Here is a 23,066-nt window from a genome sequence, read left to right as displayed (position 1 = left end):
CCTAAAGATTGAGGCTAGAAAACACCGTGGTGGTGCCCTACCGCAGCCCGCCGGCGTGGGCGAGGAGCGCCGCCCGCCCGCCGGCTCCCGGCACCGGGCACCCGAGCCGCCCCCCTCCCCGGGGCTCGCCCTCCGTCCGCCTCCACCGAGCCGGGCCCGAGCGCAGGGCCCCTCTCCAGCGCCCCCTCCCCGGCGCGCTGCGGCTGGCGCTCCCCAGCGCCCCGCCTGACGCTGCAGCTGGGCCGGCGATTCGCCATTGGATTAAAAATAGCAGCGTCCCCCGCCCCCGTCCGCCCGCCCCAGGCCCCGGGCGCCCGCTCCCGCCCCGCGGCCCGCTCTCCCCGCCCGCCCCGGCTCGGCTCCCTTCGCCCGCTCCAGCCCGCCGCCGCCGCGGGCAGTCCCAGCGCTCCGGCTCGGCTCGGCTCGGCTCCGGTGCGCGCCGCGGCCATGCAGCGCCGGGGCGCCCTGTTCGGTATGCCGGGCGGCAGCGGCGGCAGGAAGATGGCTGCAGGAGACATCGGCGAGCTGCTGGTGCCCCACATGCCCACGATCCGCGTGCCCAGGTCCGGGGACAGGGTCTACAAGAACGAGTGCGCCTTCTCCTATGACTCCCCCGTAAGTGAGGCTCGGCGGCGCGCCCGGCGTCTCGGGGGAGGGTCGCGGTGCCGGCGGCCTGTGGCGGCCGGGAGCCGCGGAACTCGGCGACGCGAGAAGATGCGCAGTGGCAGCCGGGGACCTCCTCCTCCGGGCGGCAGACTTGGCTCAGGGGCACTGCAGTTCGGCAAACACTTCGTGAGTGCCTACCGGGTGCCCGGCGCGGCATTCCCCAAGGCTGCAGCAGCGAAGACTGGGTCGCCAGGGGGGTTTGCTCCGCCAGCCTCCGTAGGCTCACAGGGCCCGGTTCCCCGCAGCCTGCCCACAGCCCCGCCACCGTTTGAAAGATCGAATCGAAGAGTTCCCTGATCTTAACTGCACGTTGCAGATGGTTTGCGTCCTCCCTGGGGCGCAAGAGGAGGGCGGGTTGGTTAACGGGATGGATTCCCCCAGGACGTACACAGCCCTTCTCTTTCTGGGACCGTTTGCCTTGCCCAGGGATTCCCACTCCCGGACAATTCTGATTTCCTCTCTGAGCTTTTCTTCCACTTTCTATTTCTCCGCACTCCTTTTCTTTCCAACAGCACGTCAGAATACCTTCTGGTACCTCCACTCGGGCAGCAGAAATAGGGGGTCTCCTGGGTCATTATGGTTTTCTTAAGCCTTTCTCGTTTCCCGTCTAAATGAGTCACTTGGACTGAAATGTACTGATATGAGTTATTGAAAGTTCCAAATGGCGAGTCGTGACCTCAGAGACTGGAGGAAGACCCATCACTTCCTTCCACCCAGGGCGATTGGTGGTGGTTTTCACAAGGTTGTATGTGTATGTGTGAGAAGAAAAGGAGGGTGAATGTCCCTTTCAAGAGTCAAAATGGGCTTCTAAGTGACTCAGCTGTCTGGCGTTTATCATGTCTTTTGGAGGACCAGGTTATTTTTATCCACCCACTTTAGATCTCATGTGTCACCGGGCAGATCTCAATGCAACCGAGAGGTTCACGCATCGGAGGGACTGAGGCGGGTTTCACAACAATAGTCTAACACATTTTATTCATAGCATGTAGAGTATTGTTGGAGGGGAGAAAAAAAACCCAAATGAGCAGCAAATTTTCCAAACTATTCCTTACTATCTTGTGGGTTGATTTTGGCTGATTTCAAAACATTTTTGTTTGGAATATGTTGGAGTCCTAGAATTAGTATCCTCTCCATGACTTTTGGTTTTTTTTTTTTAATGTTAATTCTGGATCATTTAGGGGATAAAAATCTCACTTATTTGTTCATGACTTGTTTTTTCTTTTAAAAAGGTCTATGTAGAGTGGAATGAAATGGTTGTATTTAACACTTAGCATATTGTAATCACACTACTTAAAGTGACTGTCAGCAGTATTATTATGTTGTGTTATTCACGAAGTATTTGAAAATGCCATTTTCAGATTTTGTGTCCAGTGTTGGGCAGGTTTCCACTAATAGCTCTTAAGGGTGGTGAGGGATGATGGTTCTAACTTCAGCAACTGACACGTTGTGAACTCCAGGAAGAAGACAGTGGCTTAAGTCTTTTAGGATCACACAACATGTGAAGTGGGTAAAATGACTTTTTCTGTGTTTGGTCTGGGTTGCTCTTCAAATTCTTCTTACAGACTTTGTTGTTGGAAATCTTTACTACATTATATAGTACATAGGAGGTGTGAAAAAAAGCTGATTATTGTAATTCACTTCCACAACTTGTTATTGGGAGCTTACTGTGTGCCAAACACTATTCTAGAAGCATCTTGTCCAGTGCAAAATGATGATTTCATTCATGTTACAGTAGTTCCTTGGGGGAGACTGGGCTTATTTACAAGGCCAATGAATTAGTATGTTTCATTATCCATGTTTCAGGGGATGAAGAGAAAGAAGATTTTATAAGAAGTTATATTAAAGCACTGCCTGATAATGTGAGATCTTTCCCTGTGGTACTTACTTAACACTTCATGAATCTGACAAGTGTTCATGAGCACCTACTGTGTGCCACCTTATACACGCATGGCTGTAAGAACCATACAGAGCAAAATCCATCAGTGCCAAACACACCAGGGACTGTAATTCACAAGTGCTATAGGACTGTCGTTGACAAAAGACCAAAACCATTTGAGTGCAAGTCATCCTTGCTCTGGAGGCTTTTGAAAAAGGTCATAGATAAAGATGGATAGAAATAAAGGAGACCAGCATTCCTGGCAAGGTAAATCACATGTGCAAACACATAAAGTGTGAATATTTTCTTCTTATTTGCTTGTAATGTATTTGGAAAAAAGAGATTGATTTAACAAGAAGGGAGGTCAGAACCAAGTAGAGAGTAGAAGATGGGGTCCTTGAATACCTAGAATAGGATCTTGATTTTATGTGGTCAGTTATGGAAAGCTACTGGAAGTAATGTGATTTGCAGTGGTGTGAGAGGAGGACTAGATTGTTAAATTTTTATTACGTATCTACCATGTCTAAGGCATGGGGTGAACACTTTTGCTGTTCTTCACCTTGGTGGGTGTATTAATGGGACAACATGAAAACTCATTTCAGTGTCCATCTCCTTCCTTTCTTCCTACCTTCTAGGGCTTAGCACATAGCAGGTACCCAGAACAGTTATTCTGGGATGAGTGAGAATGTGTTTTTTCACCTACCAATTTGGTTTCATCCCGGGATAACCTCCCCATCTTGACCTGTAGGTTCATCTCTCCATGACTTGGCTCATCTTGCAAGGTCTGTAATGTGACCTTCCTGGAGAGTGGAGACTTCGTGTCTTTGTGTCCCCAGCAGCCGGCCCAGCATCTGGTATATAAACCAGGAACTCAGTGAATGTCTAGGAAAGTATGAATTGCATGGGGTTACAGGCTCTGAAAATGATAAGGATGCAACATATGAGAAACGTTGGGAAAGGAATCATATGGGATTATCATGTAGAATGTGGTGACTTCATTGATTGTGGGGGACAAACGTGAAAGAGACAGCCAGACTGCAGGGTTTGAATCCCAGCTCTGTCACCCAGCTGTGTAACTTCTCTGTGCCCCAGTTTTTCTATCTGTAAAGTGGGGACAATAATGGAACCTACCACATGGGGTTGTTTTGTGAATTTAATAAATTCATATGTAAAGTATGCCTCGCCAATTAGTAAGCACTAGAAAGAAGAAAAGAAAGAGATAAAGAGTCAGTCACGGGTTGTAAGCCCAAGTGTGTGGTTGTTCAGGGGTTTTACAGAAAGTTTGGTGAGGTTACATAAAGAAATTATCTTGGGGGGCCGGCTCTGTGGCTTAGCGGTTAAGTGCGCACGCTCCGCTGCTGGCGGCCCAGGTTCGGATCCCGGGCGCACACCGACGCGCTGCTTCTCCGGCCATGCTGAGACCGCGTCCCACGTGCAGCAACTAGAAGGATGTGCAACTATGACATACAACTATCTACTGGGGCTTTGGGAGGAAAAAATAAATAAATAAATAATCTAAAAAAAATAAAATAAAAAAAAAAAAGAAATTATCTTGGTTCTGCTCACACGGCTTCATGGACCACCATGTAAAATGTACTCTCATCTCCTTGGCTGTTGAGCCTCTTCTTCATCTGAATGTACCTTATCCTACCTTATTCTGCCTCTCAGTTTCTAGGTTGCCAGCTCTGGGAAGGCCAGTCTCTGGGTCTTCAACATGTAAGACTCATTTCCTTTTCCAGGACCACCTTCCTATCTTGATCATCTCTCAGGGCTATTTCTCAGCCTTCCCTTTCTGCTTCAGATTTCATTCTTTTCTCTGAAGCTACATTACTTAGAGTCTGTGTCATACAACACAGCAGTTAGTTATAGTCTCTCTTCCATAGTTTGCTGTCATTTCATTTTCTTTTACCCATTTTACTGGTAGTTTTAAACATCTACTAGCTATGAAGCCTTTTACCAAGCATGAGGTATGGAGAGGAGCTGGGCCACTCTTGTGTTTATTATAACCCCCGCCACACACACACACCTGTCTGAGGGTGGAGAGCTTATCTTATGCCTTGTCTTAGCTGGGGTCAACTGAAAGACCGAGACAAAGGCTTTGGCACAGGCAGTTTATTTTGGAAAGGTATCCCAGGGAACAGACGTGGAAGAACGTCCAAGGGAATAGTGACAAAGGGAAGGAAGGAAAGCCAATCCAAGAGTGAGTGTGTGAGCCAGCTACCACTGTTGGCCACTGGTGCTCAGTCTGGCTGGGGACTCTCTGAGGAACTGTTGAATGCGCCTCAGCATCGTCCACCTGGGACACAGACTAGAGGAGTGTTTACCCACTGGCTCTCATGGCCCGTTGGTGAAGGGCGCTCCAGAGGTGGAACGCCCTCACTCTTCCAGGTTTGTATTTGTGCTGGAGAGGCTGAGCAGGCTCCCAGCAGGCTCCCCGAGACCAGCAGCAGCTGAGAAGGGTGAGATCCCGGTGCAGGGAGGCTAAGACGTCAGGCCACGCCTCTGTGGCAAGCAGCTGCCCACACCAAAAAGGTGGCCGAGAGGATGTGAGACCAGCATAAGCATGCCTCTACACCTCTTCTTCCCTTCCAGCATCAGCACTATTTTGTAAAAAGGAGCTTTTTTCCCTTTCTCAGAAGCTCCGAGGTCTCTTGGTGATGTCAAGATGTCTTCTGTTGGTTCTCCGCCTTCCTGGGAGTCTTTGCAAAACTCTAGTGGACAGGGCCCTCATGGTAGTGGCTGTTTAGATGTCCATTGAGAAAGGCTTTGAGATCATCTGCTTGTAGCGACACTTCATATTAGGGGCTCAGTAAATCCTTCTGTAATATTGTGATTTATAATAAGGAATATATATTTGGGCTTCATCCCTGTTCTTGGCACAGAGCTCCTAGAACTCTTGAAATTTCCTGATTGATAAGAGCTATGAAGGTGTGTTTTGTTATTCATAACAAGCCCTTTTCAGCCACACCTGAGTGTGCATTAATGAGGTGACTTTTGGAAAGTCCCTAAGGATGGGCTGGTTGCCAGGGGAACCAACCATGGGATTAGAGGGTTGGAACTTTCAGCCCCGCCCCCCCCCCACATCCTGGGAGGGGAGAGGGGCTGGAGATTGACTTAATCAAAAATGGCCAGTGATTTAATTAATCTTGCCTATCTAATGAAAACTCCATAAAAATCCCTGAACTATGGGGTTTGGAGGGTGCTGGGAGGGTAGCATGCTCAGAGGGGACATGGGAGCTCCATGTCCCTTTCGCCGTACCTTGCCCTAGGTCTCTCTTCTTCTGGTTGTTCATTGGTATCTTTTAACATCCTTTGTAATAGACTGGTAATCTGGTAAGTAAGTTGTTTTCCTGAGTTCTGTGGGCTGCTCTAGCAAATTAATCAAACCTGAGGAGGGGGTTGTGGGAACCTCCAACTTATAGCCAGTTGTTCAGAAGCACAGATGCCAACCTGGTCTTGCGATTGGCGTCTGAAGTATGGGTGAAGCGGGAGGCAGTCTTCTGGGACTGAGCTCTTAACCTGTGGGTCCGATGCCGACTCCAGGTAGATAGTGTCAGAACTGAGTTAAATTGTGAGACACTCGGTGTCTACGGAGAGTTGGAGAATTGCTTGCTGTGGGAAAAACCCCCATACATTTGGTGACCAGAAGAGAAGTATTCTTTGAGTAGAGGAGAAACACAGGAGTCTTTTTCCTTTACATTTCTGTCTTTCTGTCCTTCCTTCTAAAAGTATTTATGGATCTGCCTGGTGCTATCTCAGACATTGCTAATAATAATAATGACAGCTAACATTTATATAGAACAGTGGTTCTCCAAGTGTGGTTCCTGGACCAGCAGCACCAGCATGTCCTGGGAACCTGTTAGAAATGTAAATTCTTGGGCTCCATTCCAGACCCACGGAAACAGATACTCTAGGGGTTGGGGGGAGCCTAGCATTCTGTATTTGAATAAGCTCTCCAGGTGATTCTGACATGGGCCAAAGTTTGAAACCAGTGATAAGGCACATACTAGGTGCCAGGCATCATTCTAAGCAGATATTTATTCAGATACTAACTCATTTAATCCTCATGACAACCTTCTGCTGTATATTGTTGTTATCATTTTACAGATGAGGAAACTGAATTACAAAGGTCACACAAATGATAAGTGGGAGAGCTGAGATTTGAATCCAGGTTGTCTGGCTCTAGAACCTGTGCTTTTTGTTTATACTATTTTAATTGTACAATTCAGTGCCATAAGGACATTCACATTGTTGTGCAACCATCACCATCATCCATCTCCAGAACTTTTTCATCACTCCATGCTGAAACTCGGTACCCATTAAGCAATGACTCTCCATTCCCTCCCTACCCCTAGCCTCTGGTAACCACCGTTCTGTTTTCTGTCTCTATGAATTTGCCTTTTCTAGGTACCTCATATAAGTGGGATCACACAGTGTTTGTGCTTTTGTGTCTGTCTTATTTCAGTTAGTGTAACCAGTGTTCATCCATGTTGTAGTATGTATAACATACAAAGAATTTCCTTCCTTTTTAAGGCTGAATAATATTCCATTATATGTATATACCACATTTTGTTTATCCATTCATCTGTTGATGGACATTTGGATTGTTTCCACTTTTTGGCTATTGTGAGTAAAGCTGCTATGATCAATGGTATACAAGTATCTGTTTGAGTCCCTGTAGAATATGTGCTTTTTATTATCGTGCTATCCATACTGCGTTCCAGGCAATGAGACTTGCCATCATGGTGCTTACTTGTAGGGGAAAAAGTAATTTAATTTAGAATATATGTGGAAAAATCCTCCTCTTAATAGATAAACAGATATAGATAGTAAAGCAAAATTTAGAAACACCAATTTTTAAAGGTACACGCACCCCTGTGTTCATTGCAGCGTTATTCACAATAGCCAAGGCTTGGAAGCAACCTAAGTGCCCATCAACGGACGAATGGATAAAGAAGATGTGGTATATATACACAATGGAATACTACTCAGCCATAAGAAACGATGAAATCCAGGCATTTGTGACAACATGGATGGACATTGAGGGTATAATGCAAAGTGAAATAAGTCAGAGGGAGAAGGTCAAATACCACATGATTTCCTTCATTAAGTAGTAGATAATAACAACAATAAACAAACACATAGAGACAGAGATTGGATTGGTGGTTACCGGGGGGAAGGGGGGAGGGAGGAGGGTGAAAGGGATAATTCGGTACATGTGTGTGGTGATGGGTTGTAATTAGTATTTTGGTGGTGAACATGATGTAATCTATGCAGAAATAGAAGTATAATGATGTACACCTGAAATTTTTACAATGTTATAAACCAATGTTATTGCAATAAACAAAAAATTAAAAAAAAAAAAGCAAAATTTAGGAACTTACAGATTTTTTTTCTCTTCAAAGATGTAAACTTAAGCTAAGTCTAATTAGTTTCACATATCAAAACTTCCCTTCCAAAAGCAATTAACTAAAAAGTTGTTTGATAGTAGTGATTCTCAAACTTTTTGGCCCCTTTATACTCTTAAAAATTTTGGAGGACCCCAAAGAGTTTTTGTGTGGTTTCTGTCTATTGATATTTACTGTGTTAGAAGATAAGACTGAGAAAAATTTAAAACAGTTTTCATTCCATTAGCTATTAGCGTGATGATGTCATCTAGACTCTGAAAAATGCCACTATAAGCTCTTGAAAGAATGGGAGTGAAAAAGGCAACTAAGTTTGCTTTATGAAAATAGTTTTGACCTTGCAGCTCACTTGAAGGGTCTTGGGGGCATCACAGGGTTCCCAGGCCATACTTTGAAAACCGAAGTTCTAGAAGTTAGGCAAGAAAAGTACAACTGGTTACTCCAGTGACCTACCCCACCTGCACTGTGGCTTTTGTGGGTTCACATTTTCACATTTGTGGTAATTGAATAATTGGTTATTAATTTTAGCTCAACCACAGATGTCACATGTCGCATGTATATTCTTCTTGAAGCAAATTAAAATTTAGAGAATTTGACTCCTTTGGAAAAAATTGCAGCTCCTTGGGCTGGAAATTGTTGGCTTTTTCAGAGGTGAGAATTCTTTATTCTCTTGACTGTGAGCTTCACTGTAGGGTGATCTGGCGGTGCTGTTTCTTTGGGGAACCTTAAATTTTAGCATCTTGATTTTTTTCCTGTGGCCACTGTTTAGGAGACTGTTGTCGTCTCTTGCCTGGAAAACGAAGGCTTGTCTGCCAGTACTCAGGGCAGACGGGAGAAGAGGACGAGAGTGGTCTTAGCGTCTGGATATTGGATACCGGCTGGATATTGTCCTGGTTCTCAACCCTATCCCTGTTTTGCTAAGCCTTCTCCTGTGTTGCAGGAGCTGGAAACCTGGACATTGCACTTCCCAGAATCCTTTGATGGCAGGATTCTGATTTTGATTCTGCCAGTGAGAGATTCGGAAGAGAAGGAGAAGCCACTATTGCTGTTGCAGCTGTGGCACATGGCAGATGTGAGATTTTCCTAGCAGCTTCTGAGTGTCCTTCTGGGACTCAAAGCCACCTCAGTCGTGGGGGAGCTGGGATCATCTGTGCAGTTTCTTGTAATGGTTGTGCATCGTGATTTCCTGAACATGAGTGGTGGTTTCTCTGACTTTGGCTCTCAGCTCTTCCCATGATTTTGTAAGCTTCTAATTCCCTGTATTAAATCCCTTTCTGCCTGAAATACCTAGAATGGTATATATTTTCTGACCAAATCTGGACTGATACACATACCTTTCTAAGTCCCCAGGTGTATTCAGGATGGTACCCCTATTCTTAACTGAGCATGTTGTCCCACAGACCTGAGTCCTTTGTTTTTACCTGCTGTAGAGAATAAATCTCCAGTAGTTTGCTGGTGTGAGAGGGACTGCTTGGAGTGGAGGAGTGATCTGGGGCTCTGACTGCCACCTAAACAGATTTTTAACCCTTCCTCCTTATTTTAGCCCTTGTTTCACCCCAACTTCCAGAGTTACCTGGACCTGCCAGTTCTGGAGTCTTTTGGAAATTCTAGAGTGTACATCAGATTGAATCTTGGCTTTCCCTGCTGCAAGCCTAGAATTCAGCTTTATCAGCCTGTCTTAGTCTTTTTTATACATCTGCGGTCCAGTTCCCAGATTTTGTTACTATGGTTTATGTTTTAAAAAATCTCTTCCCTGTTCTTTTATTTGGGTTTCAGAAAGGAGTGAAACTGATGTATGTGTGTCATCTGCCCTATGTACCCTAGAGTCCTGCTCTTCCAAACTAATAATCAAGATGTCTCTTTCTGTCTCTTTTTGGCAGCAGTTAATTACCTTTAAAGTTGTATCATTTTTAGAGTTTTTGAATGTAAGAGACGATGCTGATCCTGTCAGGGAGGCTTTTTGGGAAAGTGTGTGTTCTCGGCTCATATTGAATCTGGACATCTGTACAACTCTGAATTCTCTTTGCACTCCCCTGCATTCTTCATCCTGTGGACTGGAGCTCAGTTAAAGGTGCCACCATTCCTTTAGCGCCACCGGCTGGGAGATGTGCAGTATCATCCACTCTACCTCCCTTTCTCCCTCTCTCTTTTAAAAAAATTGTGGAAAATACATATAACATACACTTACAATCTTAACCATTTTTAAGCATATAGTTTAGTGATATCATGTACATTCACATTGCTGTGCAACCATCACCACTATCTATCTCCTGGACTCTTTTCATCTTGCACAATGAAACTCTGTCACCATTAAACGATAACTCCTCATTCCCCCATCCTCCCAGTCCCTGGCAACCACCATTTCTGCTTTCTGTCTCTATGAATTTGACTGCTCTAAGTACCTTACATAAGAGATCATACAGTATTTACTCTTTTGTGACTGGCTTATTTCACTTACCATGATATTTCCAAGGTTCATCCATGTTATAGCATGTGTCAGAATTTCCTTCTCTTTTAAAACTGAATAATATTCCATTCTATGTGTATACCGCATTTTGTTGATTCATTCCTCTATCGATGGGCACTTGGGTTGATTCCACCTTTTGGCTATTGTGAATAATGCTGTTGTGAACATCCCTCTCTTTTATATCACGTCTCATTAGTGACCGGGTTCTGGCGCGTCCTCCTCTCTCCTTCTCCACTGCCAAGGCTCAGGCCCTCCTCATCTCTTGCCTGGACTCTTGCAGAAGCCTCTTAACTGACCACCTTGCCTCCCTTCCAGTCTGTCCCATTGCACTCTGTTGTTTCTCTAAAACGTAGGTCTTCTCATGTCATTTCCCTGCCTAGACGTTTTCAATGGCACCACTCGACTTTTCTAACATAGCACGTCAAATCAATTTACCACGTTGATCCGACCTTCCTTGCCAGTGTTGTCACTGAGCACCTGCCCTCTGCTTACATTCCCTGTTGCCCAGAGGACTTGGTGTTCTGCAGATGCTGCAAGCATTCACCCCTCCATGCGTTGCCTCATGCTCTTCCCATGGCCTGGAATGCCTCTTCTCTCAAGCCCTCACCCCCCTGGGAAAACCCCACAGATCCTTAAAAACCAGCTCCGGTGTTCTCTTTGAGGCCCTCCCCATGCCCCCTAACCTGAGTTAGACACTTCTTTTCCTTTGCTTTCAAAGCACTTTGTACATCTCTATTGTGGTTGGGATGCTGATTGTTGAAGACACGGAATAGCTGAGGTCTTAGAGAATTAAAGGGGAAAGAGTAGAGGACTGAGAACTGTGTTGTTTGTGAACCTGTGCTAGTAAGGCTGCATCTTTTCTGTTTTTCTATTTTTTAAAAATCATGTGCATATATTTTGGAATAAAAAACGTTATTCCAAATAACGTTAAAATAAACTAATTAAAAATAACGAATTAAAAATAAATAATTAAACTAATTAAAAATTAAAATAACTAAATAACTAATTAAAATAACTTATTAAAATAAGTTAATTAAAATAACTAATACCATAGTTTTATTTTATCATATTATCTGGGAAGCTGTAAGCTTGACCCTTGAAAAGTCAGGGAAAGGTGTCTTGGGTACTTGCTGAATATCTTATGTGTTGTGATTCTAGATGCCCCTAGGCATCTTGGTGGAAGTTGCCCACCACGCATGGTGCCCGTCAGGGAGATGACAAGAGGGCTGGTCTCTGTGGATGTGGCCCAGGCCTCTCTGTGTTGCTGCTTATGTTCAGTATTATGGGTGATCAGCCTGGGACGCTGCTTGTCCCCAGCCACACGGGAGATGTGAGCAGAAGCACCTATTTTTGAGGCTGGAATAGCAGGACAATACAATAATAACAAGAATTGAATGAGTCTGAACATGCCTCCAAACTAGAGATACTGCTCGAGGTGCGAATGGTATGTACTTCCTATGATAAGATTAAAAATAAAACATTTTTTTTGTGTTAATTAGCAAGTATTAATACTTATTTAGAGCCTACTCAGCACCCAGCACTACACTAGGTGCTGTAGGGGGTAGGGAGGCTGTGATTATTTAGGAGGGAAATAAGACCACAGGAAAGAAGAGTATGACGTGGATCATACACCATAGTGGAGTGTCAGCGCCAACTTTGAGTGTCTATTATGAGTCAAACACTGTACCAGGTACTTTTATATACATCATCTCATTTAACTACAGTAGTAATTGGCTTATAAATTATAATTACTATTGTTGCCCCATTTTACAGAAGAGGAAACTGAGAGTCAGAGAGGTTAGGTAGCTTGTTCAAGGACTGGTACATGACAGAGATGGGACTTTAGCCCTGATGTGTCATGAGGTTAGACCCTGAAGGACTTACAAGATATTTAAGTTTTAAACAGTGTGGTACTTATAATGTGTGAATGGAGATTTCAGGCACAGGAATTATCAATATAATATAGAAAGTTACTGGCCTGGACAACTGGATGAGCTCTGAAGAGGTGGTGTTTTGGAGGAGGAGGGGACAAAGGCATGGAGGTGGGACCAAGCTCGGCATGTATGTGAGAGAGTTAGGTGTTTTATGGAAGACAGAATTACTGGGGAGATTGGAAAGCAAGGCTGAATCCTCGGTGGGTTATAAGGGATGTTAGTCTTGATAAAGTTAGACCGATGGGCTGACCAGTTAGGAGCAAGGGAACAGCACGAGGACAGTATTCTTTGATGTGGCTGTTCTGGAAGTGAATGAGGAATAATCGGTTGGGAGGTGGGCAGATCTTGAACAGGAATTCCAGTAGGAGTCACTTGTACTATTGGAGGAAGGATACTTTTGTTAGGGTGATGACAGTGGGGATAGAGATGGCGAGGTGGTGGGAATAAACTCAACAGAGATTTTGATGAAAGCTATGGCCCAGTTTAGTGACAGAATATGCTGTGGGTGAAAGAGTGGGAGGAGTTAAAGATGACTTCGAGGATTGTAGCCTGGGAGATGGAGTGTACGAAGGACGTAAATGAGGAAGGTGAGATGGTCAAATGCAAGTGCTGTGTGCCCACTGGGAAAATTGGGGACTGGAAGGGAGCTTAGAATGGAGTTAGGGTTCGAATTGCAGAGTCTGGGTCCCTAGTTTAGAGAACCTGGATTTGTGAGTAGCCCTTCCTTTTGCATGGCCCCGGGCCCCACCTCTTTGCTCCTGGGATCTTTTCCCCCAGGTTTGGAGGGAGCAGCAACTTGGCATGCTTCTTGCCCTCCCACCGACTGGCTCAAGTTCCAGAGAAACTCAGACAGGAGCCTGGGGCAGTATTTTCTCCAGGAGTTAGAAATTTGAACAGATAATCATGTTGCATGAGTAGTTATAGACGGAATACATGCAGACTTGAGTGTTTTATGAAATAAAATCACTCTGGAGTGAATCTGCCCCATATTAACTACATGGGCGATTGGCCAAGAGGCTGACGGCTCTTGTAAGTGAGTTACACTCCTGAAACCTTTCTCTGAATCTAACCAAGTGTTGCTTTTTTTTGTCCTGGTTAATTCTTTGGGTGCGGCTCCAAAGTGGTGACCTGGACATAGATGTCTCTGTCCCCAGCAGTTCTTAGAAATAGGCTTGGCTGTCTGTTAGTGGGGTTAGTGTGTTGATTGGCCAGGAGGAAAGAGAACATATGAGCCTGAAGATGAGGAATGGGCAGGGGGGCAGGGGTGAAAGTAATTCACATATTGCATCCTTTGGGTACCACTGCTGAATTGCTCCTTTGGACGTGCCATTTGGGCAGGTTTTACCATTGAGTATCCAGCCTGAGGGTTTGGAAGGAGCCTCAACTGGTGTGGGCTGTCTCTGCCGACCCCCACCAGTAGAGCGGGACCACTGATAGATCCAGTTTAGTGGCTGGAAATAAGTTGATGAGGGTGGCTGGACTGTGGGGGCTGCTGCCAAACCCTGCAGCCACTTCACCAGTGTCTCAGAGCCCAGCACCTGTGTCTCGCTACTGTCTTTGTCAGGGAGTGGTCAGCCTGGAGGAGCCATCTCCCAGGGACTCCAGCTGACCTTTCAAGTTTGAGGGGTGGAGCTGGTGGAACCTGCTGAAGCCTCTCTCCTCCCCTGTGGGAAAGCCTGGCAGAGCGCCTGGCACAGGCTGCTTACTTGACTGGGGTGGCTCTCCTTTGCCTGCCCCTTCTGCTTTCCTGGAATGAAACAGCCTTGAAGAAAAACGAAGAAACTGCTCTTTTCCCCAAGCGCCCGTGACAGTGTGTGCTTGCCGACAGCCGCCCACCTAGCTCCTGCCACCAAAATGACATCTGCTTCTCAGTTGCACCAGACAGCATGTGGGGGGCCAGACTGGCCTGGGTTCAATCCCTCTTCCCCCACTACTTAGTAGCAGTATGACTTCAGCAAGTGCCTTAATGTCACTGAATCTCCCTGAGCCTTAGTATCCCCCTCTGTAGGGTCGTCGTCATCACAGCTGCCTATTAAATGCGACTTATTGCTATCCACCTCTTTAGTAGGATTTAGTGGGAGGGATCCCTCCGAGAAGAAGATGAAATGGGATTTACAGGGTTTGGGGTTGCCAAAGAGAGGCATCTCTACTTGGTAATTCTGCGCGAGGCTGCCCTACAGTGAGAGCCTTGGGTGTGAGTGCTTGTTGGCCTTCTTGGTGGAACTCTCTTCAGGGCTGTTATTCACACTCAAATTCAGCTCACAGTGATGGGCTTTTATGGGTTAGCCTGGAAACTTAATCCTCATGTTTAATATAGTTTATCAGGGGAAATGCATCCTGAAGAAAGTCATCTCTTTTTAAAAATAATAGGAAATGACCATAAAAGGTTTTTACCTTTGACCAGGTGGTTTCACATATTCTTTTTGAGATGTAAGCTGAGAACAATTTAGATGGATTATAGCTTCACTTTAGCACCGCTGAAGATACTCACCTCAGTGTCTTCATCCTCCGACGATTTTTATTTTGCCCATCTGTCTTGTGAGCATTGTTAGTAGCTGTTCCTCATGCTCTGCCCAAACCCTTCCCCGGCTGTTCCGGTGACAGTGTCCTCATTGTTCCAGATACCCAGAGCAAGGATTTGGCTTTATACTTAGGAAGAAAGTTAGTAAGTGACCCCTCAGCAGAACAGGCAATTTATAGCGTATCCAAGCCTAGCTGTTCGGACCCTGCCTTTAGCCGTCTGGGACCAGGCTGTGCAGCCCTAAGACAGAGTCCTCTGCAGAGAGGAAAACGTCAGTCTTGGAGCAAGCTGGTAGAATCATTACTGCAATAACATTTCTATTTTTCCTTAACACTGCATGGCCACAAACATGGTTTATCAATGTTTAGCAGGAAGGCCTACCCTCTCTTGGGATTAAATGCATTTGTTCTTTTCTACTTGGCGTATGGGGCCAAATTTATTTCAGCGGATTTGCTGTTGAAACCTCGGTTTTGGATTTTGCAAACATTGTATTCTATTCTATTGGTGAACTGTTAGAGTCTTTCCTTGCTATCCAGCCTATTTTTTTGGTAATACTTTTCTCCATCGTTTTTCCCCTTTCTGTGGGTTACGTGCTTCCTGCACTTGATGTGGAACCTTGTTTTATTTTCTTGTTGCACCTTTGTTTCTCATCTGCATGTACTTAATTTTTGCATTTTAAAACTGTTATCTGTTTGTTTCGCTCTAGAGGCCAGAATGTACTGGGGATCTGTGCTCTGGTCATTGGAATATTCATATCTACTATTCAGATATGAAAGTACCCGAGAGGCTGAGTTAGTAGGCAGGTGGTTGCTTGATGATGGGTAGAGCTGAGCAGAGAGAGGTGGGTAGTCTTATGAAGTAATGAGTCAAAACAGTTAGGAGTTGTCCTTGATTCTGCCCTTTTCCACACACCTCTACATTTAATCCATCTTCTATGCCTATGGGTTCTATCCTAAAATTATATCCTGAGTCTGCCGAAGTTTCCCCATCTCTGCTGTGAGCCTTCTTCCCTCTTCCTCCTCCAGGCTAAACAACCCTCTTGCCTTGTTCAGACAAGGGCTGTCAAAAAGAACTTTCTCTGCCGATGGAATTGTTCTGTATCTGCACTGTCCAGTATGGTAACATCTAGCCACATGTGGCCATTGAGCACCTGAAATGTGGCCAGTGCGACTGAGAAACTGAATTTTTAATTTAACCTAATTTAAATTAATTTTAATATTCACATATTTGAATCTAGTGGCTACTGTATTGGACAGCGTGGGTCTAGACTGTACAATAGCCTTAACTGTATGTTCTCTTGACCCCCTCCCCATAATTCTCTCCCAGTAGCCAGAGTGATCGTTAAAAATGTAGATCAGAGTGTGGAACTTCTCACTTTAAAACCCTGCAGTGGCTTTGCATCCCACTTGGAGTGAACTCCAGCTCTTCTCATGCCCACGATGCCTACTCTGCTGGGCTCTGCAGACCCCTCCTCCCTCTCACTCAACTCCAGCACCCTGACTTCTTTTCTGTTCTTTGAGGATGTAACCAAGCTTTCTCTGGAGTTGTGGCCTTTCCACACACTTTCTTGTCGACCTAGGGTGCTCTTCCCACTTTGCTTGCTGGCCCTTCGTCCTTGAGATATCACCCTCCCAGAGAGTCCCACATTCCCCCTCACCGTGCCCTCCAGCTGTGTAAAGACCCCAGCCCTCTTGTCTCCACCCTCAGGCTCCTCTGTCACTCTTATTACTGCTGGAAATTATCTTCTATATCTCTTTCTTGGTTATTTTCTGTTTCTTCTTACTAGGATGTAAGTCATCAGGACACCAACCTTACTTGTCTCTCTCTCTCTGCTGAATAAACTCCTCCTGCCCACACCCCCATCAACCTCTCTTGACCTTGGAGAAGACATCACAACCTCATTTTCTTCCATAGCTTCTTTTCCAAACTCCACACAAACCATCCCCACTTCTGTAAACTTGGATGGCATCCAGCAGGGGTACAGTGTCCTTGATTAGTGTCGCTTTTCTCAGTTGTCAACACATTCTTGTCTGCCTCCCTGAGATTACACTCCTCATCACCTCTTTTACTTATGTGTTTCTCAATTTCCTTAGCTACACATTTTGAGATAATCTCTTAGTTATTTCAGATCACACTTTTACTTTGAGTAGCGAGAATATACAGCCCCTTAAGGCTGTGAGGTTGGGTTGCAAAAGCCTAAGGAAAGCTTGGATTAAGAAAAGAGAACATTTGAATGACTGCCTGTTCTATTCCGTATGCAGATAGTTGGTTCTAAATACATCTGGTTAAGAAAAATTTTGTTGTTTTTATTATTAAAAAATGAACCTATGTTCCTGAAGAAAAATTAGAAATGCCAAAAGACAACAGGAAGAAAAGAAATCCCATATTATCTCCCCAAGTTGAGACAACATCATATGCCATGCAGCACGTATGTGTCATGTATATTATAACATCATTCACGCTGTTTTGTTACCTGCTTTCCTCACTCAGAAATACCATGTACAGCTTTTCCTACCAGTAAATACTCATCACAAGTCAATTTTAAATGGCTAGAGTGTTATGTTGCATAGAGCTTCCATAAATTACTAAACAAATCTGTTCATGGGCATTCAGGTTATTTCCTTTCACTATTACAAGCAGCTAATTTAGTTAATTTCTTTTCTTTTTTTTAGTAATCAGTGTTCTAGAAAATACCGTGCTCTTGTCCCTCTCGTCTCCTTTCTGCACGAGTGCGTGAGTCACAGTTTTCCCGAGGTGTTAGTATGTAATTTGTCCTGGATGAGGATTTGTTGTGACTCCATCTACCTACATCATGTTTCTCTTTGCGGCAATGACCGCTTGTTTTCCACACTGTTCTGTAGTTATAAAAACAAGTGTTACGTAGCGACTCTGTTTCCTGAGTGTGTCGCACACATGTGCTCACTCTCGCTTCCTGTCTTCCAGTGGAGGCTGGTCTCCAAGAACACACGATCGTAAACAAAGTTCTCCGAACACCTGCTGATTGACAAAGTGGTGTATTTTTATTTAAAACGACTCTTCACTTGCTACCCTGAAACATGTTGTAACCTTGACCTTTATATTCGCCGCTGTTTTAATATTCTTTAAATGCCAGGCAGTATAAAAAAAGGTGACTTCATCCTTGATGTTACTTCTGAATAGTTCGTAGGGTAATCCAATGTAAAGTAATAAATGAATGGCTCTATATTGAAATACATTGAAGAAGTGGGTTTAAACGATGCTGGGCTGCTAATGCAGCCCCTCTCTTACCGCTTGATCGTGGGGTGGGAGAAGTTGTCAAAGGGAATCATTATAGAGCCTTAGAGAAGCCCTCAGTGCTATTTCCTGACTTCCTTGTGATTTCAGGTTTCTTGATCAAGTCTTGCGTCTTGGTCAAGCTTCTCTTTAGTGCATCATGAAAATGATAATTAGAATCTTATTTAGCTAAGAACATACAGAGAAGCACATTGGCCTTTCTGGGCTGGGTGGCCTCTGAAAGTAGGAGCCAGATAGGGTGCAAGGTGGGATGGGGGTGTGGCGATGGCAGCTGCTGTCCTGAAGAGAAGCGTGTGAGAGGGGCTTGGTTACAGAAGGTAGGAGAGCTGGGGTAGTGAAATTCAAGTGTCCAGGCTGCTAAGAGTGTGACTTTAGCCAAACAAACCTGAAAAGCTAGTATTCCTGCTGGTGCCCATGACTGTTTTTCTATGCATGGCTGTTCTTTTGATGATCCCCACTGTTTAGTTATGCCAAAGACTTGAAATGGAGCCTGTGCTATGAAGTATTTTAAACCCAGATCAGAAGGGCACTGAGGACCAGTTTGAGAGCGAGACTAAACTATGTAACTGAATGACGAATAACTGCACAAAACTTGCCATTCATTCCATTAATGTTTGTTCAATCCTGTTCTGTACCAGGTATTGTTTTTGGAATTTAGTAATGAGTGTGACACATTTTTCCTGCCCTCAAGAAGCAAATGCATGATTCAGCTTCTGAGTGCAGTGGCCACAAATGAAGGAAGCTGCAGATTTCAATGAGCAAGATGCTAACAGTTGTGAAATGAAAGCGGATTTGGAGTTAAGGACCATCAGCACAGGGGGATGAGCAGGGAGATGGGGGAATCGGTCCTGGGCAGAGGCTGGCGGGGTGGACGAGTGAGCAGGTGTGGGATCTGGGGAGCACTACAGTTGTGCAGGCGTTGACATGTGCAGCCAGTTTTGATGTGGGCTGGTCTGAAGGCTTGAGGCCTGACCTGGTGTCCCCGAAGTTCCTTGAAGTGACTCTTTCCTAACAGTGGGACACTCTTAGAATTCGGCAGCTCGCCTGGCTCTAGATCAATGCTACTCCAAGCGTGGTCAGCCGACTGGCACCAAGGGATAAGTCCAAACATGGAGTGCAAGTGTTTAGAAATTTCTGTAGCAACTTGACATTGCAGCCACATCCAAGAGTGTGAGCAGTGGATTAGTTTGTTTGAACAGGATGTGGACCCATTTGGGTTCTGTGGGCCTTACACATGGAAGTAAGTTCACATCTGGCTGGAGCCAGGAACTAGTCATGTGTGGTGGGACCACGAATCTTTGCTTAATGAACAGAAACAAAATGAGACAAAACCCAAAACGTAACAACCTGGTTCTTCATGATAGTGGTTTGAGAAACACCACTCTAGACCAAAGATGAAGGTAATGGGAGGTGAGGCTGTGGGCCCCACAGTCAAGAACTTAAATAAATATAAAACCGTTTATCACATCCAGGTTCATTTCAGGTCTTCCCTCTTCTCTTTCCTCCTTGTCATCAGCATGTGTTCTTTTTTCATGAACTTTACTTTCCTATGCCCATTATATATAATTCTATACATATTTTCTATACTTTCTATTACACACAATTCATAATTTGTTATTTTAAACAATGTTGTATTATTTTGTTGTATATATATGCACAGGTTCTTAGCTGCTCTATTTGGGGCCATTACTACTTTTTCCTGTTATAAATAGTGCATCTGTGAATATTTTTGTGTAAATTAGGTTTTTTTTTTTTTTTTCCTCTCTTTCTTTTGGATTTCTGAAATCTGTACCCGAAGGAAAAATACTGTGTCAAAGGGTCACAGTTTTATCGCTCTCTGGAAAGAGGGAAACAACCAATCTATACTGTGGGAGTGGATATGCAGGTTTTCTCTGTGGCTTCAAGCTGTGTAATTTTAATATAATTTGCTAGTTAGTAGGCGTATACTTGCCTTGAGATTGTTGTAATGTGCTTACTTCAGGAGGTAGTGAGGATGTGATGATTCGATTTTAATATTTTCTCACAGTTAAAATTAAACAGTCTTTATAATTTTATTTATTTATTTATTTTTTCCCCCAAAGCCCCAGTAGATAGTTGTCTGTCATAGTTGCACAGCCTTCTAGTTGCCGTATGTGGGACGCGGCCTCAGCATGGCCGGAGAACCCGGGCCGCCAGCAGCGGAGCGCGAGCACTTAACTGCTAAGCCACGGGGCCGGCCCTAAACAGTCTTTAAAAAAAAAACTCTTAACCAAGTTGAACCTGAATGTTGACATCTTGTTATTTTTTAAATCAATTTTAACAATTTTTATCAATTTTTGTCAATTTAATCAAAAATTTTATCAATTTTTACTTAGTTTGGATATGAGCTTTTATTCATTTTACTTTACATCTTTCCCCGTTCTGTTATTGTTGGTTTTCTATTTGACTCATTACATTTTGGGGTACAAACCTTGTTTGTTATTGTTTACATTTTTATACTCAACTACACCATCTCTGATGATATCCTTTAGTTTCTTGGCCAGAAATTACTTTCCTCATCACAAGTGGGATGAGTATGTTATTCTGCTCTTTTCTGGTTTTTAAATGCTTATCTCTTGGATCTCTCTGGACCTTATTACAGTGTTTGGTATAAGATATGGTTCTAGGTTAATTTTCTTCTGTACTGATGTCTAGCTCTTCCAGTAACTTTTATTAGTGATTCTTTCCCCTATTTTTGTATTTCTTGTGGTTTGACATATATGAAGCAATTTTCAGGATATGAATATATTTTTGGAATCTTCATTCTTATGCTACTATTTATTTTTAAAAATTTAACCTAATACATGCGAATTTCATTTGTAATCTAAAAATAATTTAATAAAGCACCTCTACCACCATTATTTGAAAAAAGTATTATTTTGCGCTCTACCCTCTTATTCTTCCAGTTGCATTTCACTGTCAATTGGTACAGATCTCTATCCTGCGTGATTTCTTGGCTGCACTTTTGGTCATATGAAGGTAAATGCTTTACGTCGTTTTCTGGGGCAATGTTCTTAGCGGTGGTGTGGCTGGTTAATGAAAGAGGGGAGGTTGAGGATTTGAAAACTCTTAAGAGTCAATTAGCTTAGCTTTGATCCCAGGCTATAAATCATTCTCTGTGCTTTGGTTACAAAGGACTTGAGGGATATTTATCAGCACAGACTTGTCATCATCAGTAAAAGAAGCTGTTCAGAGCATATGGCATGGATTATTGACTTTGTATGTGAACGAAAGTGTCTCATGGGACCAATATTTAGACATTACTAAAGCAAGAGGGAAGAAAGCGTAGATCATTAGACTGGGGTGTTTGTTTGTCCTATATGGGGTAGCTTTTAGAGGGTTTTCTGTCTCAGTGTGTCCTGAACTTTTAAAACTACTGGCAAGTCCCCTGGGCAGTACCTCCATCTCAGAGCTACTAGTAGAGGGGCATACCCTGCTTCAGAGACCAGCTTGTGCGTTGGATGGAAGATGTCCATGGATGTTTGTAACAGAATCCTTCCCTCTGTGGGGCCATTCGTCTGTGAGTGCCAAAGCATTTTTCTCTTTGATTATGAACTTTGTGACAATATCAAGCAACTCCAGAAATTGAGAATGAATATTTGGTGTATTCAGTTTTTATCAAATACCCTAATAAGTCAAAAACTCGTAGCAATGAAATTAGCAAAGACTTTATGATTATCTAGAGATTACTTTATAAAGTTTTGCATTATATGGCTATTCTATTTTGCTTCCGAAAAACGCTGTACTTGAACATTTTTCTTCTTCTACTTGTTAATTTCTTGGTTTTCCCACTAGTTGTCTGATATATTTTTCTGACAGATTAATATTTGTTACCCCCAGCCTATGTGACTGTCAGACTCACTTTTTTCTTCCTTCTGTGTATTTTCCCCAATTATAAAATAATTGAGATAACAGGAGATCCATGTAGCACACAAAACTTTTAGCTCATAACAAATAATTACAAACATTTATGTAATGCTTTACAGCATAGAATGTGTTTCATTCCCTTTGAACTTCATGAAATCCTGTGAGGTGGGAATTATCGCTACAGCCATGTTTGTAGAGGAAAATACTGAAGCTCAGAGACCTTTATGACAACCTGCCTTAGGCCACAGAGCTAGTTAGTGGCAGTTCAGAACCTCTGGTTACAAATCTCATATTTTCCTCAGTATATCTTCTGGTTTGAATTCTTTTTGATCAAATTACATTTTGTTGGAAGATAATAGATGTGTTATTTTTCTCATTGAAATATGTGGTGCTCAATTTAATGGGCTTAATGAATAACTGACCATTATAATGCAATATCATGATGCAATATTTTTTTTCATAAAGGTGATGACTATGCAAAAGAACATGTTTATTTAGGTAAATATTTTCAAAAGATTTTTTTTATTCTAGTATCAAGTGAATATAATGTGTTGCTTCTAGTTGAAGAACTTTTCTGATTTTATTCAAATGATCTCATTTAAAGGGAAAAAAATTATCCAGAAGCTCAAGCTACATAACTATAATTCTGAGTTTTTTGGTTTCTATTTTACAGTCAGGTTTTTAAAATTTCATTTGCAAGTGTTTGTTGTCTGTGTGTGAAATTGAAATTGCTTTTTGTCTATTAACCTGTATCCCATGACCTTGCTAAATTCACTTATTAGTTTTACTGCTTGTTATTTTTAGTAGTTTGTAGATTCTTAGGATTTTCCATATAGATTATAATGTCGTAAGCAAACAAGATCATTTTGTTTCTTTCTTTGTGATCTTTTTTTTTTTTTTTTTTGTGAGGAAGATCAGCCCTAAGCTAACATCTGCCAATCCTCTTTTTGCTGAGGAAGACTGGCCCTGGGCTAACATCCATGCCCATCTTCCTCCACTTTATATGGGACGCTGCCACAGCATGGCTTGCCAAGTGGTG

At 43.5% G+C, this 23,066-nt stretch overlaps 1 protein-coding gene across 1 annotated transcript in view; it reads left to right on the top strand.

Annotated features, from left to right (window-relative positions):
* The first annotated feature begins 352 nt into the window (after positions 1–352).
* USP13 (ubiquitin specific peptidase 13) overlaps positions 353–23,066 on the top strand; it is a 111,143-nt gene continuing 88,429 nt past the window's right edge. The window contains exon 1 of the mRNA XM_004424691.3: positions 353–615. Coding sequence (XP_004424748.1) covers positions 448–615 — 168 coding nt within the window. The 5' untranslated portion in view covers positions 353–447. The remainder of the gene's footprint in view (positions 616–23,066) is intronic.

Source organism: Ceratotherium simum, chromosome 15 (assembly GCF_057802395.1).
Source record: "Ceratotherium simum simum isolate JZ-2026a chromosome 15, ASM5780239v1, whole genome shotgun sequence".
Classification (NCBI taxonomy): Eukaryota; Metazoa; Chordata; class Mammalia; order Perissodactyla; family Rhinocerotidae; genus Ceratotherium; species Ceratotherium simum.
This window is presented reverse-complemented; position numbering and strand designations above follow the sequence as displayed.